The sequence below is a fragment of the Carex rostrata genome, chromosome 35, assembly GCF_964058835.1.
Source record: "Carex rostrata chromosome 35, lpCarRost1.2, whole genome shotgun sequence".
Classification (NCBI taxonomy): domain Eukaryota; kingdom Viridiplantae; phylum Streptophyta; class Magnoliopsida; order Poales; family Cyperaceae; genus Carex; species Carex rostrata.
The window spans coordinates 23,270-41,520 of record NC_135952.1 but is presented as its reverse complement, the minus strand read 5'-3'; the positions used below and the strand labels follow the sequence as shown (position 1 = coordinate 41,520).

Genomic DNA, 18,251 nt, shown 5'->3' with positions numbered 1-18,251 from the left:
AGTTGGATGTCAACTCTAAACCAATGTTATCAAAATTGGACCAGACATCGGCCGAGTAAAGCTTCAGGTCAATGGTTCAACCGCTCTTTTTTTTAAAAAACAATTAGAAGTTATCACTTGAAAGCTCAGCATGGTATTTACTTTTGCATCTAAGTTCTTACAGAAAATAGTGACGCATTTTACAAACTAAACATTATAATTTAAATTTTTTTTGCATAAAGATCCTTGTAATCACAATATCACCACACATATTTGACGTGAGAGATAGATGCACCTAAATCCAAAAACAATTATACACACTTGGCATGGTCATTGAATGATGTTGACCATATCCAGTCATACTGGTACTACATACTGAGATGAATATATCATGCCTTTACTCCAATGCATATAAGCACCAAGAGGAAGTCCTGCAATGTAATAGAAGATAATAAGCACGCAACATATAATAAGGATCGAGTTTGTCTTATAAGGTTAATTTAATCCATCTAAAATACATATCCTTTAACGTGGTATCTGTACTGGTAAAGAAAATAATGGGTACTGCACAAGCATTTAGGTTAGTTTAGTCTGTCTAAAATTAAAACCTTTCATATAATTTGGGTTGAACCTGCATATATATATATGTGATCCAGAATACATACACGTAATTTGAGATTGCATCGAATGAAGAATGTATACACGATAATTTGATATTGCATCAGCATTTGTGCTTACTTGATAAAGCCTATTTACTCTTTAGGATTGCAGAGTGGTGGTTTAGAAATTCATAGGTTCTCTTTGCTTGCCTAGTATAAAATCATAAAAAATCCAACACAATTTCTCCCAAATTTTGATAAGTTTCCAATCTGACTAGAGGAGATGGGAAAGAGATCGAAAGAAATGGAAAATCTAGAGAAAAAGAGAACCGAGAATGTAAAGTCAGATCGATGTTGGTTTTTTTTCTCTGAATGGTTCGTTGTTTTTTTGAAAAAAATCAGCTGATTACCGGTTTTGACCGGTCCGTTGACACTTCTGGTCTTCTCAACAAACCGAACAGTTATAGCCTCCGGGTCCGGTTTTTTCCTGTCAAACCGCCGGTCCGGTCCGATTTTAATAGCACTGCTCTAAACTGAAAGAAAAATTATTAAGGATATAGAAGAATCACAAATTTTAATAATGACTAAAGAGAACAAAATTTCTCTTTACGCAAAAAAATAGATAAAAAAAATAAGCAAGTTGACTGTGAAAAAAAAAAAAATAAATAAAAAAAATGATTCAAGGCTCATGGCAAGTTAACAGGTCAACATGTCACATATAGTATTCATTTGTATTTTTAATCTCGGATAAGATAACCGACCGAATATTAAATAAATATGAAAAAAAATCATCACATATTTGATATTTTACAAAATAAAATATGAAAACAGGTAAGAATATACAATTCGGATATGAAAATAATATCATCACATATTTTACAAAATAATGCACACATTACAGGTACGTTCATAAAAGTTGATTACAAAATATTTACATAACATATTTGTTTGTTTAAAAAATTGAGAAATTATTTATTTATTTATTTTTCTTTGCAATCAATGCTCTAAGCCTCTAATACATCATTAGGCCAGAAATTATTAAGCTCCTCTAACTTTGATACCACGTTCAAACCCCCAAGCCCAGTTAGCCCAGTCAGCCCATAACTTTGCATTCGAAATTGATCCATTTTATGGGATTTTCTGTGGATTTTCATTTTTCCATGATTTTTTCACTGGACTTGGTTCTTATAGACCGCAGCATAGGACTGTTTAATGGCTTTGTGCGCCGAGTTTAGCGAAGGGACCCACATGTCATATTTGATGAGACTGTAATTTTGAACTTTCCTGGGAACGCCTTCTTCTCTCCGCAACTGGACCTATCCATTTTGCCAATTTTCGTCAATTTTTTGTTTGAATCTGTCGCTGGTCAGCTCATTTGCGTTTCCAAGTCGAGCCAAGACATTATACTTGCTCTCTGTTTAAAGGGCGGATCCAGGATTTTCGTCAAGGGGGCAAAAGATTATCGAATCGGATTTAAATAGCTTATCGGATTTAAATTCATTAAGTAATTGAGTACTCGATAAAAAAATAATATTTTGACTTATATTTTTCAATACTCTGACTTATAATTATAATTCTATAACTTATAATTAATATTATCAATTATAATTTAAGAAATTTATTTTGATTTTAATACTAAATTTAATCCGAATTACAAATCAAACATTCAGGGGGGGCAAAAAAATTTCTAGAGAGAGACAAAATCGATCGAGTACCAATAGATCACTACTAAAACTCGAAATCCAGGGAAGAGCGACTGCCCCCCTGTGCTACAGTAGATCTGCCCCTGCTCTCTAATTTGGATGCCTTGATTCTCGACGCATGTAGGAGCCGTTTGTCCCTCGCATATTGTCCTGACCATGACTTAGTTTTTTGGCGCATTTCTCATGTAATTCCACAACATTTCTCACTTGGCAGAGTGTTATCGCATCACATATATGCTATGTATATCTTAATCTCGTGGAGAGGCGAAACTAGAAATTCACGATAGAAGCTGCAAAAATTAAAATGAACAATATATTGTTGATGAGAATTGAATTCAAACTCTCAACAACTATAAAGTAAACTCTAACCACTTGTGACATTTAATGAAAGGAGTTATGCTATATAAAAAGTTTTTAAAAGTTATAAAATTCAATTAAATTTCAATGTACATAACTTCAAGTTGCATGCACAAAAAATGTGGACACCATTAATGCAACTTGAGGTTGCGTTTATAATAGTGTTTTTTTTTTTAAAAAAAACTGATAAACAATATGAAAAGTTATATATTTTGAGTTTATTTGTTTGTTTATATGTTTGTGAAAATTTGTCGTATAATTTTACAACTTATGGAGAAATGTAAATAAAAATTATTAGAAACATAGAAACACAATTTTTAAATATATAAAATATCCAATATGAAAAGTTATATATTTTGAGTTTATTTGTTTGTTTATATGTTTGTGAAAATTTGTTGTATAATTTTACAACTAATGGAGAAATGTAAATAAAAATTATTAGAAACATAGAAACACAATTTTTAAAGATATAAAATATCCATACAACAGTTGTTGTCTCTAATGGCATCCAGAGAGGAGTGATTATAGAGCCTTTTAAGGGTTTAGGGTTTAGGGTTTAGGATGACTTGTGTGAGATCTTTGAATATTTCTCAATCCCATTCCACCATACTCAATCTAGATTAAGATTAGAGTGACTTGTGTGAGATCTTTGAATATTTGAACACTAGAGCCTTTAGTGCTCGCATCTTGGACCATGTGACTTTCCGGAGTTTATAAGGACTCACTTGTACTCCTTTCTCATTGGATAAAAAAAGGTGTGCTATCAAAAAAGTCGCAAAGGTCTGGAGACGTAAGCAACTTAAGCCGAACTCCATAAACATATCTCGTGTTAATTGTCACTTAACTCTTCTATTTATTTTATTCACACTTGAGATATTTAATATTAAACAATTGAATTGAAAAGTTTTTACAATATTAAAAGTCATCATATTTACCCTCTCAGGTGTTGTTAGGAACAACATGTTATTTTTATTCTTCTTGATATGCAATATATAAAGACTTAATATGCTAGATATAAAAACACCAAAACTCAAGTATTATTTAAACTTATAAGGTGAAGTATAAGACTTAAAATATATATGTAATAGCTGATATGTTATTGTTAAATAATTGATATGTTATTTTTAAATAATGAATATGCTATATATAAATACTTTATATTTGAGAATGGTGAAAAAAATTTATTCAATTTATTTGTTAATATTTTACATTAGTTAGTTATACTTTTGATCGATACAGAGCATTTATAAGATTTCAATCCAAATTAAAGTCCAACTAGCATCGGCTATACAATCTTCACGAAGAAAGGGCAAAGGCGCCGAAAAAGCTTTCTGCTGTAGTGAAGATTTCAATTCAAATTAAAGTCCAACTAGCATCAGCTGTACAATCTTCACGAAAAGTTGATATGTCCAGTTTTTTTTGACAAACTTGATATGTTAGATATATATAAGTATATGTTATATATCAACACTTGCATGTCTCAACTGTAAATTAAATTCGTTGATGACTTTTTAAAAAGTGGTCCCAACAAAAAAATAATAAGAGTTAGAGAATTTCGGAGGAACTATTCTCAGGTTTATATTTCTTAATAATTAAGTTGATGTTTGATAAACATAAAATAGCGTTTCAGGTAAAATAGTAATTCAAATTTTTAGTTTGAATTCGGACTGACCGATCATAATTTAAGTAAACCTGATAGAGATTGAAATTGATGGAACTTTAATGTTCGGGTGGATTATGATCGGATGGTGGGGATCGATTGAAACTCAAAATTTGAGTTACTTCAGGAGATCCTCTATAGTTGACAGCAGTATTTGTATCCTCTGTAGTACTTTATTATTGTACACAATTTCAGCTGTGCGATTGTTTTTAAGGACCAGAGATGAAATACAGAGTCTTTAAAATTCGTGCCAAACTCATTAAAATAAAACGGACAGTGCAGATTTCTCATTCTGCACGGTGAGTACAAATTAAGGATATGAGTTCGACAGCATCGGATTACACAGCGCGCGCGCGCAGTCAGAACCTTCAAGTAAACATCATTTAGTAGCTAGCTGAAGTCTCCATTAAATTTAAGAGTTGCTTGCTAGCGATAATTACTCATCAGTATTAAAATATTGGGAACACCTAGCTAGCTAAACAACCATGTGCTTTCTCACGCAGTATAAACGGATAAATTTTTTTCGTCTTGACTAAAAATTAAGTATTTTATATATGTCAAGTTGGGCTGACAACTTCAACTGACTAAATTTTAATTGCTTACCCAGATCGGATCGGAAGCAACAACCATTAACAAAAGCACTAAAATATGACCCAGATTCTTGTTAATGTCACGTTTCTTTCGAGTAGAACTAAGGTGTTCTTAAGCTCATCAAAGTGTTTGGTGAGCTTAATTCCAAAACCTATCAAATTGATTTCAAATGACGAATCTGAATAGTTGGAACCCGCCTACCTTACGAGTGATGCGTCTACATGTGAAAATTTTAAACATTCGAATTAATTTAGTATAAAGTCAATCGGTCAAAATTAGAAGGTTAATAATTAAATTAATTTTAGTGCATTCATTTTTTGAACGTTTTTTTGACCGCTTGACTTTATATTAAATTAATTCGAATGTTTAAAATTTTCACATGTAGACGCATCACTCGTAAGGTAGGCGGGTTCCAACGGTTCGGATTCGTCATTTGAAACCGATTTGATGGATTTTGAAGTTAAGCTCACCAAACACTTTGGTGAGCTTAAGAACACCCTAGTTCTACTCTGTTTCTCTCTATATTTTTTTTTTCGAGAATTATTAGTTAAATTTTATATTGTTATCATGGAAGAAAATTTCTTTGCGCTATAGTTATTATATTTTAGGAAGGTGATAATAGTATCCGTACTAAATTTTTAAAATTTTTTTGCACTATAATTATTATAATTATCTGGAGGACCATAACTATTTGGAAGACTACAAAAGGAGGGATCACTCAAACTACATGGCGAGTTTTGTAAAAGTATTAATATTGCATAACTATCCTGGGGACTGCAAAACTTTATAATTTTTTACATATGCTGCTGGATAACATCTGAAAATATTGATATCAAGTATTGCAAGTGTATATACCTATGCATTGCAGTATTTATATGTATATACATTGTACATAGTTTAATCTTCAAGCGTTTGATCATATTAAGTTACACATCAAAGTATTAATGTCTTATTTTTGAAGTATTTATATCTATACACTAAAGTATTTATACATATGAGGTCAACTATTTTTGTTAGATAAATGTTGATGCGGTGACTATTGGGGAAGATCAATGCGAGGATACAAGATCTCCAGTACTTCATTAGAGGAAGGTTGACACGAAGATCATTGAGGGACTGGAAAAGAGGGATGATCATATCAAGTTATGCATGTAAATACTAATATTTTATTTTACAAGTATTTATACATATGAAGGTTGGCGTGGAAACGAGTACGAAGACTGAAAAAGAAAACCATATAATTAGTGGGGGACCATAGTACATTAAAAAAAGATTGTTGCAGAAATTTTGAGGGACTGGGAAGGATGAATTCATATAATTATTCTTTATATTACTGGGTTGTGTATTTAAGAAGTAAAAAAAAAAGCTTTCTTTATGGTTTGAGAAGTTAAAATTTATATGTAATTAATGAGTAGGGTTAAAATGTATTATTAGTTTGTGCTCTAATTATGATCTACTATTTTATCTTTATTTTTAAAATTCAAATAGTCGATTTGAACCGTTCAATATGATTTTTATATTAAAATGTACTTTCGAGACCATATAATCCAAAACAGTATTTTTGTACCTATCTAAAAAAACTAATAAATTTTTTTTTCAAAAAATATAAAATTTGGTCTCCAAGCACATTTTTAATATGAAAATCATATATATTGAGTAATTTGGATTGATTGTTCGGACTTTGAAAATAGAGAAAAAAATTTAAAGCATGATTGGAGCACAATAATTTTAACTCTACTTGTAAATTATTATTCTTTTTATAATTTGATAGTATTATTAATGAAGTATCTGTTTAACTAAAATAATAAATATGTTTCGTTCGAAATATATTTTGTTATTATTTTTTTTAACAGGTGGCTGTGATGGTATATATATATATATATATATATCCTTATATTTCCGGATATTTACACATCGATATATGCATTTTTATTGGAATCGATAATTTCTTAATAAGTTTCATTTGTTATAAATATAAAATAATCATGTAAAATATTAACTTCCCACGGAAAGCATTGATTATAAATCCAGCGTATAAACTAAGTTTCAGCGCTTTCGAGTTTGAATTTAAACTGTTTGAATCAATCTAATCCAGATTGAAATTTCTGAAGCCTCTTGTTTAATGAATAATTATATTCATCTATGCACTCTTGTTCCCCTGTGTCCTCATATAATTATATATAAATGCTTAAGAAATAAGAGATTAATACTTGCATGTTTAACTTGATAAATGATTCTTTTTTTTTTTTTTTCAATCTCTCAATGGTCTCCACGTCAACATTCATCTGATGAAATACTGGTGATCTCATATCCCCACATCAACATTTCTATAACAAAAATAATTGTTCTTATAAGTATAAATTATTCAGTGCATAGGTATCAATACTTGCAAAATAAGATATTAATACTTTGATGTATAACTTGATATGATCAAACGCCTAAATATTAAACTTTGTAGAATGTATATACATTTAAATACTTCAGTATAGAGATATAAATATTTTCAATACTTAATAATTTCAGACGTTATCCAATGTTATATGTAAAAAAATATTAAGTATTGCGCCCCGCCCCCCATATAGTTATGATAATATTGGTATTTTTAGAAACGTGTATGGTCCCTGGTCCTCCAATTTAGTTTGAGTATTCCTCACAAATATTTATGGTGTGGGGATAGTTTGAGAGATAATTATTTACGTTAAAATAATTTTATGCATAAGTATAAATACTTATTTGTATAGGTATAAATAATTATGTTCATAGATATTAATACTTTAAAATTATATAAAAAAATTATGCGGAGAAGTTTCCTTCAAATTAGTCTACGAAGACAGTTGTCAGTGTCCTTGTAATTTACATAGGGAATCCTAATTCCGCCAGCAGATCTAGAGGCTAACAGCATCGTCTTACAGAGTACTCAGAACTCAAATTAAACATCATTTGGAGAATAAAGTCTACATTAAATTTAAGAGATTGCTTGCTGGCGATAAATTAATATTTCTTCCAATCCGTCAAAATGTGCGAAAAAACCATGGGCTCTGTCACGCGGACTCGGTGGAAATGAATAAAATAAATCTCCTCTCAAGTCTCAACGAAAGAAATATTATTATGTCAAGTTGGCCTGAGAATTTAGATAATTAAATTTCAATTGCTTAGATCGGATCAGAAGCAATGATTCAAGTTCATCTCACGTTTCTCTAAATAGTTTACCCCAATTATTATTGAAATTTTTTACCCCAGTTATTAACTTATTATATTCTTTTTTTCTTATTGTTGGCAAACGATACCAACAAATATATTGATAACAAAAAATATTATGTACAAGATTTAATATTTTTTACTCTGAGGAGGATTTAAAATTGGCTGCTGAGAATGGTTCATTAACATTTGAAATGTTAAAAAGTAGCTGGAATTTTTTTGCCGTAGAAATATCAGAACCATAGATAAAAACATTCAAAACGCTGTAACTTGAGAATTGCCGAATTGGGATAGTAATTGACAATTACCGCATCACGTTGGGAATAAAGAAATATAATAAAACATGCATGATTATGAAATTAATTAGAACTATAATTAGATTCCAGCCAATCTATCACGAGTGACAAGTGACAGCTTGCTGCCAATTGATGTCCTACTTGAAGCAATCCAAACTAGATCGAACTTAAAACTTTGAGGGAATTTCACCTATACCCCTCAAAAACTTCAAAATCACGCATTTCCTCTTTAAACTTCAAAATTACGTATTGTTGTTGTAAGCAATCAAATGACACTATTTAACTAATTTGCAAAACATATAATTATTGAATTTAATAATTTCTTTGATTGAGATAATTTACAGGTTCATGAAAATTACATCTGCTATACGGATTGGTTGAACGTAAGAAATCAATAAAAAAATTATCAAAACTTAATTAATTTGTAAAATCATATTCTTGGTAAGTAAATTTGAGGTTGATTTCTATATTAACTGTTCAGCCGGTTTAATTAGAGTTCAGGGTTCCGCTTGTTATATAACCTCCGTGTGACTTCTCGTTTATTGTAAGGGCTAACTGGTTCACGAGTTGTAACTTTTAACATTGAATAATAGAAAGATGCACCGACGAGGTTGTGATGTCATTTTGGTTATCATCTCTTGTGTCAATTTCTCTAAACTCTTCTATTTAACTTTGATTGCATTTGAGATTTTCAGTTTTTGAACAATCGACCAAAAAAGTTTAGGATTTTAAAAGACACCATATTCACCCCTCTCTACTCCTTTTAGGTACCGTTAGGGACAACACTTAGTTATCTCTCTAAACTTCCAAAGCTCATAGATTTATCTATTTTATTAATTGTCTTTCATACTAAAATTCATTTTAAATTTATACAATATCAATATTAACTTTTATTAAAAGTATAAAAAATTGTAGCTTGTTTAAGAAATATATCGATCTTATATTCTTATAAGACACATTACCCCCTTTGCTCCTTATAAAATATCCATTTTAAGCCAATGGTTTGTGTTTTGTGTTTTTTCTTCTTCTATCTTTTCTTAAATGCCATAATGAGAGTCTTTCAACTTTAACAAACCGAATTAAATGCAAGAGAGAATAATGGAATTTTCATACAACATTCCATCTTGGCCATGAAATCCCATTACTGAGACTGAGACGAATAAGTACAATATTGATTCAAGCCTTCAAGGTTAGGAGTTACAGCTGACAATAATTAAAAATTATCCCTACCTTTAATTAGGTGCTATTACTATTTTTACCTTAAATTACACCAAATGGGCACAATCCCATGTGCTGCTCACATGGTCAAACCATAAATCTTCCCTTTTATTACAAAGGAAATAAATCTATTCTCCACATTCACCGCAGTACATTCTCTTCTCTAAATCTGTTAAAATATTTTGACACAAGAAAATAACAGTCATGCCAAGTAAGATTAAACATTTCAGTTCAGAGCAACAACCCGCAAAATTAACAACCCATTCATTAGTACATGACATCATGAACTGTCAATAGAGAGAGATATATATAAATAGAGAGGGAGAGACAGAGAGAGATATAAACAAGACTACCTCTTTTGGCGCCTTAAACCGCAACCGCCACAATGCAAGGTATCTTAAATGCCAGGTTTCAATTTTCCAAGAAAACAGAGCGCTCTGTTCTGTGTAATAAATCAATCTGATCCACAATTCTCTCTATAATGCAGAGGAGATCTCCAAATTTCGATCGACATGGGTGGGACAGGTTTACCAAATGGCAGCTTCATACGAAGAAGGGTTATTACAATCGGTACAGATAGCCGATGCATGGTACATGCTCAGATCGTTTGTACTGGTACCGATCATCAACTTCGCAGTCGTGTTGTGCCTCATTATGTCTTTTATGGTGTTGTTTGAGAAAACCACCATGGGCCTGATAAGCTTGTATGCTAAGGTGTTTCGTCGGAGGCCATATCGGGTTTACAAGTGTGACCCGATAGTGCCCGATGAGGAATCCGGAAATGCTGCTTTTCCCATGGTGCTTGTGCAAATTCCCATGTACAATGAGAAAGAGGTACACCAATTATTGTTTTTCTTTTTTGTATTCTCTCCTTTTAGATGCTATGAGCACCAGTTCCAGTAGGGATCGATAACATTAACACTGGTTTTCCACTTAGTCTAAAGTAGCTTGTTTTTTTATTTTAATTAATTGCTAGGCATTAGTTGTATTTGTCATAAATATTTAAATAGCATTAATCACATTACAGCAGAACGGCTAAAAAAACAATGCTATGTTCATATAGCGTCAATAGCGCTATAACTTTTATAATTTGAAAATACTATAACAGCGTTATAGCGCGCTATTTAGAACCTTGATTTGTCATATATATGTAAAAGATAATTTGAATTGATGATATATAGGTGTACAAACTATCGATTGGAGCAGCATGTAATCTGGAGTGGCCTGGTGACAGGGTTATAATCCAGGTGCTTGATGATTCTACTGATCCCATTGTTAAGGTCAGATGCTTTTACTACTTTTCTTTTATTAGATTGTAGAATAAAAAACAAGATAATAAATCAGGCAATAGTCACAAGTGGTAACATAAAATAATATATTCGATCTCTTGAATTAGTTGTATTTGTTGTGATACTTCAGAGTACAAACTAATTAAGTTTAGTTGTAAACTGCATTTCATCAAGACTAGATTTTGTTCTTTTCTGGTGATAATGAAGTTTGTGGAGTTATATATAATAATAAGTGTGTATTTTATGATAGATTTATTAGACAACAAGTGTGGAAGTTCAAAATTAATAGCAATTATTTATATGCAATTGACAAGCATTTTATTCTAAATAACTAAGTGTGAATTTGGCAAAAATTTGATGTACATTTTAAACTGTTTGAAAAATAAGTTTGTAAGTTTAAAATAATTGCTTACATATGTTAAAACGTATTTTGACAAATAAAAAGGAATTACATCTAAAATAGATGATTGTGCATTATTTAATGACCGAATTAAATGTGCATAAATGTCAACTGTCACCAATTATGCGTAAGATAAAAAAAATTAGTCACATTATGTAACACTTCATTCTATATGAATGATACAGTATCTGCGAGGGTACACTGATGAAAACGTATTATTTCTGAACATATCTATATTACTGACAGAAGTATCTGCGAAAATACCATCGGCAAAATTAAAAAAACTTTTACTTGGATACTGTCCCATAACTAAGCTTTAAGAAATTGGAGTATTTAGGACGTGATCTAATGAAATAATAATTATTAATTCCGTAATTATTTTTCATAATATATATATATTTAGGGGCAACATGCCATGCACGTACGTAGAGTGAACGTTTCTCATTATTAATTCATACTTATTAATTAACATCTTTGACCCTAAGCTCCATACATAACGGGCATTTCACCTTCCAAAATTATAAAACAAATGAATAGATACCGTTTCTTTCATTATTTCATACATATATATTAGTCAAATCGCATCGCAGCTATTTACCATTACCAGCTTGATTTGCACATGCTGTCTTGCCCTCTGGTTCAAGTGGATCCACCAATCGATACTAAAAAAAAAAAATTAGCGGACTAACCAAATCAAAATTATATATCGCACGTTTTAAACAGTTCCTATGTTTGGCGTGGTTGCATCATGCTTCATGGCATGGCAATCATGTGGTGGTATGTATCCTATTTAGACCACAAAAGATCAATGATTGACAAGGTGTGGATTATGTGTGGTCTACATATATATGTTTAATTTAGTATGTTTTCAGGTGAAATCAAGGATTTTTTTTAAACGCCCAAATCGACTATAAGAGAGTACATAAATAATGAGAAGGGATCCAATTAAATGATTAACACATCTTGACACTATATGTTTATAAGTTATTTTTGTGATTTTAAATTTTCAATAGTCGATCCAAACTGTTCGATATGATATCCATATTAAAATATAGTTGGAGATCAAATTTTACATTTTTCGAATTCTTTTAGTATTATTAAAATGTGTACAAAATTGATGTTTACAGACAATTCTGTATCATTAAAAACAATGATTTTCTAAAAATATAAATAAATAGCAAACAATTTTCAAAAACTATAAAATTTGATCTCCAAGTATATTTTAATATGGAGATCGATCATGTTAAATTGTTCGGATCGACTGTTTACATTTTGAAATCACAAAAAAAACTTATAAACATATGGTGTCAAGATGTGTGACCATAAAATGGTGCAATTCGATCCCTCATAAATATAATTTTTGTGTTTTATGATTCTCAATTTGCATCCTTTTAGGCTTTCAAACTGATCCCTGTAATCTTAATATTATCGAGGCGGCCCCAAAATATAAAATTCTTGAGTAGAATGGAATATTTTATTAAGATTTCACTTGAAAAGAAGTTGGTACGTAAACTTTATTCTTTGATGTGCTTCAAAATAGTTGGTACGTAAAATTTATATTAGAAGGGAAAAAAATGACCTAAATTGCAAATATATAGAAAAACAATTTTTTTTTCACGCCAATAATATTAAGGGGCATTGAATTTTGTTTTATTTATCAATTAAATGATTTAATGTCAGATTCTTCATTAAAAAAAAATAGCGAATAAAATAATTACAAATTGTCTTTTGTTCTATCTTCAAATCCAATGTCTATAAGACTATTAATACCAAGTCCAGAAATAACCATTCCTTACATTGGGCCCAAGTCCAATTCAATCAGAAATAAAATCCTCACACAATTGCATCAATCTCTGGGCTTTCCTTTATTAGCTTCCCATTTTAACCCTCATTTTTAACCTTCTTGCACATGCAAAAAAAATTCACTAGTTTTCTTTAATCTTGTAGGATCTGGTGAAAACAGAATGCACAATGTGGTTAAACAAGGGGAAGAACATACGATATGAGACGAGAAGCAACAGGATTGGGTACAAAGCCGGTGCTCTTAAAGAAGGGATGAAGCACCCATATGTCAGTGAGTGCGAGTTCATTGCCATGTTTGATGCGGATTTTCAACCCGAACCCGATTATCTCACCAGAACTGTACCATTCCTGGTTCACAACCCCAACATTGCACTTGTTCAGGCTCGATGGTTGTTCGGTGAGTATCCACAATTAAGTTCACGATTAAGATTTTTTTTCTTTGAGTAAACAGATTACAATATTAAGTTATGAGTCAGGCTACGGTACTGTGCATAGCGCATATTGGCCCGTACTATGAACCAATATCTCCAATTTTAAAGTCCAAACAATATATCTGAACTGTTCAACTTGATCTCCATATAAAAATGTATTTGTAAATCAAATTTTTATATTTTCAGATAAACTATTTGAACTCTCTGAAAATGAAAATATTAATCCGTAGTACACTAGTACGGACAAATATGCACTATGCATAGTACCATGGCCTCATTCTTAAGTTATTTACACAATTTAGATAATATTTGGCCAAAGAACTTACACCTCTGCAACCACAGTAAATGCAAATGAGTGCTTAATGACAAGGGTGCAAGAGATGTCCATGGATTACCACTTTAAGGTTGAACAGGAAGCTGGCTCCACATCATGCGCATTCTTTGGATACAATGGTACATCTTAATTCTATTTCAAGTTATTTGTTTCTCATTCTCTAATCTACAAAAATGCAAATACGTACACACACACAAAAGTACCCGAGCATCTGAGGTTCCCATTTTGAAATTTGAGATCAATATTGTGTGAAGGTACTGCTGGAGTATGGAGAATAAGCGCAATTAGTGACGCTGGTGGTTGGGCAGATAGAACAACAGTTGAAGACATGGATTTAGCAGTCAGAGCAGGTCTCAAGGGTTGGAAATTTGTATATCTTGGTGACACTAAGGTATAATTTTCCTACATTTTTTTTTTATCAGAATTATCATTAATTATATAAATCTTTTTCTGTAAAAATGGAAGATCATAACACTAGTAGACTCCTCAAACAGTGAGAATCAAGTAAGTATGGAAGATAAACTTCAAATTTCAAAAAAAAAAACATGTCGATCTTAATCAGTGAATACCTGTCTTGAATTAACATTTAGATGCTAATTTTCAGGTAAAAAGTGAATTGCCAAGCACCTTCAAAGCGTACCGGTACCAACAACATCGCTGGTCTTGCGGCCCCGCAAATCTTTTCCGGAAAATGTTTTGGGATATTGTATTAGCCAAGGTTAGTGTATAACTTCTAATATATATACTCTTCCGGACCCTTGATGCATTAGGACCAGTACTAGATAATGACATCCATTTTTTCAACAAATGCAGAAAGTGTCAATGTACAGAAAGTTCTACGTGATTTATCACTTCTTCATCGCACGAAGAATAGTATCTCACACTGTCACATTCACCTTCTACTGTGTGGTGATACCATTTTCAGTATTTTTTCCTGAAATCAAAATACCAATATGGGGCATTGTGTACGTCCCTACAGCTATTACATTGATGAATATAGTTGGAAAACCAAGGTTTGAGACAATGAACTTTACTGTTTTGCAGAGAAACTATCTTTTGTTTGTTATTTCTTCTGACTTAAGTTTACATATCTTGTTTTATGTTGTAGTTCCATTCATTTGATAGTTTTCTGGGTCTTATTTGAAAATGTGATGGCCATGCATCGGTGCAAGGCGGTGTTCATAGGTCTTTTCGAAGCAGGGAGTGTTAATGAATGGATTGTTACTGAGAAATTAGGCGACATGTTAAAGGGAAGCCCAAGTATTAGCATTGCCAAGAAGCTCAATTTCAATGTCTGGAAAAAGTAATGCACTCTTTCTGTTCTCTCTACTTTGTGCATTGTTCATCCCCCATTTCTGTACTTACCCAAGGGAATATATATATTTTCATTAACACTTCTGCTTCTTCTTTTTTGCTGTTGTTGTTGTGGATAGGTTCAATGTACTGGAGTTGATGGTTGGTTTGTATCTCTTGGTATGTGCATGGTATGACTACATGCATAAAACTGACTTCTATTTTGTTTATATTGTCCCTCAATCGATTGCTTTCTTCATTATGGGTTTCGGATATATTGGTACAATTATCCCAACTGACAACTAGAAGATATTGTTAGCGCAAGTACAAGCTAGGATCTTGAGATTGTCTCATTGTTAATTCTTTGTAATTTTTTCAAATCCATTTTTCCAAAAATGAAAAAAGAAAAAAGAAAAAAGAAAAAAAGAGAGAACTAGTAGGTGTATGCACAGAATAAAAGAGCAGTCCAAATTACAAGGTGCTTCTTTGGACCTGTGGTGGAATAAGAGAGTTGTCTGATACTGAAACACAAAAACAAGGACAGGGGGGAAGGTAGAGAGTGAGAGATAGATACTTATTAGATGCTGGTGGTGGTGGAGATAGCTAGTATTAATTGGTGTAATTAGATAGCATTCTTTAATTAATATGTCAGATATTACTCTATGTCATAGAATGTGTAAACAGGGTTTCTGCTTTAATGAATTTCTTTGCAATTAGTAGTGGTACTAAAGAGGAATGAAAGGATTGACACTTACAATTGATTCAAATGAGGATTGATCCTTCTTGTATTTAAAACCGGTTTTGTCTTATGAAGTGTCTGCTCACTTCTATGCACTTTAGATGAAATACTTGTCAATCACATTTATGAATTAAGGAATGAAAAGAGGTTGAATATATATATATATATATATAAAAAAAAGATTTACACAACTCTATTGTATTAATTTCTTTTCAATTAGTAGTGGTACTAAAGAGGAATGAAAGGAGTGAGAATATCAACTCTGCAAAAGTTGAAAATAAACCCTATAAAGTATCAAACCCGATAAAGTAGAGATGCATCACGATCAAGACACTTCAACACGAATCTTGATAAACTTATAATTTTTAAATAAACACGCGCGAGGAGTCCTATAGACTGATGGTCAGTACCCATCAAACCAAAGGGCCCATCTTTGCATAATAATTCGGCCTGTTGAAGGTTCAGAAAATGAAAGATCAGAAAGAAGGTTAAAGAGAACAAGTATCAACCTGAAAATATAAGTGATAATTTGCATATATATGGTAGTGGCTACACTCAAACAAACACAAGCAAGCATGTTCTAATGGAAAACAAAAATAACAGCTAGTGATGCTTAATTTTGACAAGGAATTCACTGTCACTGATAATTTTAATTAGGTAAAGGTCGTCTAAATGAACACCGTTCGCCTCACAAAACTTACTCCACCCATTGCGAAGATTATTGTACTTGCCACAAACTTTGTATTTCACAGGGTATGCCTCTGACTTTTCATTCCTTACTGTGGTCATGCCGTCTGTGAATTGATATTGCAAGATGTCACAAGATACCTTTTGCAGTTGCTGGAACATCTATTGTAATTTTGCTTACAGGGCAAATTAGGAAATTAGAAAAATTTCTTACAGGCAAATATGAAATAGGAATAGAAGTATATATAGAAATGTCAGGAGGAACATCTATTATACTTTGCTTCTTCTTCTTTTTTTCATTTTTAAGTTGCAGGAAAAAGTGAATATATATGCATACCATGTATCTGATGTTGTAGTCTTCATTGATGGCCTTGATTATATATCCACTAGCTATGTCAGCTCAAATCTACATAGGAGGTTAAAAACTAGTCATGCTGAGTTGTTCCCTATTTATCTGCTTCTTTCGAGTGTTTGACCTGATGAAACCTTTATAAGTTTTGTTTTATCTTAACTTGTTTTTTCATTTTATTTACTGTTTTAACTAAGTCTACTATGTACTGTTGGAGTTTATGAAAAATGAGGAATGACATATGCTTTTCTGATACAAACCTCAAATCTAATAGGAATATGGTGATACTAATTTGTTCATTGGTCTTCTATTGGGCAGGTAATTTTGACGAGGGAGGATTCTGAGAGTTTATAGTACCACTGTTAATGGTAAATTGATACAATTATGTGAGTTTCAAATTAAAATTGGTTGGTGAATTAACTAAATTTGCACTTTGCCTTTCTTGATGGATGTAAATAGAAGTTTTTTGCTAAGCTATGTGCTGGCAGTGTGTACCAGTGGTACTGATGGTTTAGAGTTTTCTGCATAGTAGGAAATATCGGCCGATACCGATACCACTAGTGGAAAATATGGAATCAGGATCGGTTATATACGCATATCAGTATCGGAATACAACCGATCTTGATGAAGGCGATACTGATACTATCAGGATCGGTTTTTTATTTTTTAAAGAACCGATCCAAATAGCAACTATTAGGATCAGTTGTTTATTATAACCGATCTTAATAGCAGTTATCTAGATCGGTTTTTCTTAACGAACCGATCCTAATAGTTATATTCTGAATCGGTTCTTTAAAATAACCGATCCAAATTAATACCTATTAGGATCGGTTCCTTAGGTTAACCGATACTATTTTTTTTTACCAACTTTGAAAATAAATAGTATTAGGATCGGTTGTTTATAAAAAACCGATCCTAATAGTATTAGGATCGGTTTTTTATAAAAAACCGATCCTGATACTATTTTTTTTTTTGCAGAACCAACTTTGAAAATAAATAGTATTAGGATCGGTTTTTTTATAAAAAAACCGATCCTGATACTATTTTTTTTTATTTGCAGAACCAACTTTGAAAATAAATAGTATTAGGATCGGTTGTTTATAAAAAACCGATCTTGATACTTTTTTTTTTTTTTGGAATGAGGATCTGAAAAAAAAAACTTTTAGGATCAGTTATTAAAAAATAACCGATCCTAATAGTAGTAATCTGGATCGGTTGTTTAAAATAACCGATCCTGATGTTTTATTGAAGCTAAAAAAATATTTTTATTTATTTGACCAGCTTCCATATATATTTTGCTGGCCAGCATCCTAAATATTTTTTTT

General features: G+C 31.6%; 1 protein-coding gene across 1 annotated transcript; it reads left to right on the top strand.

Annotated features, from left to right (window-relative positions):
• Positions 1-10,083: 10,083 nt before the first annotated feature.
• On the top strand, positions 10,084-15,624 carry LOC144549529 (glucomannan 4-beta-mannosyltransferase 1-like). The gene is made up of 9 exons (XM_078298296.1): positions 10,084-10,435; positions 10,783-10,881; positions 13,238-13,490; positions 13,867-13,977; positions 14,113-14,249; positions 14,463-14,576; positions 14,672-14,871; positions 14,967-15,161; positions 15,292-15,624. Exons 1-9 carry the CDS (start codon positions 10,136-10,138, stop codon positions 15,455-15,457), a joined length of 1,575 nt encoding a protein of 524 aa, XP_078154422.1. The 5' UTR covers positions 10,084-10,135; the 3' UTR covers positions 15,458-15,624.
• The last annotated feature ends 2,627 nt before the right edge of the window (positions 15,625-18,251 follow it).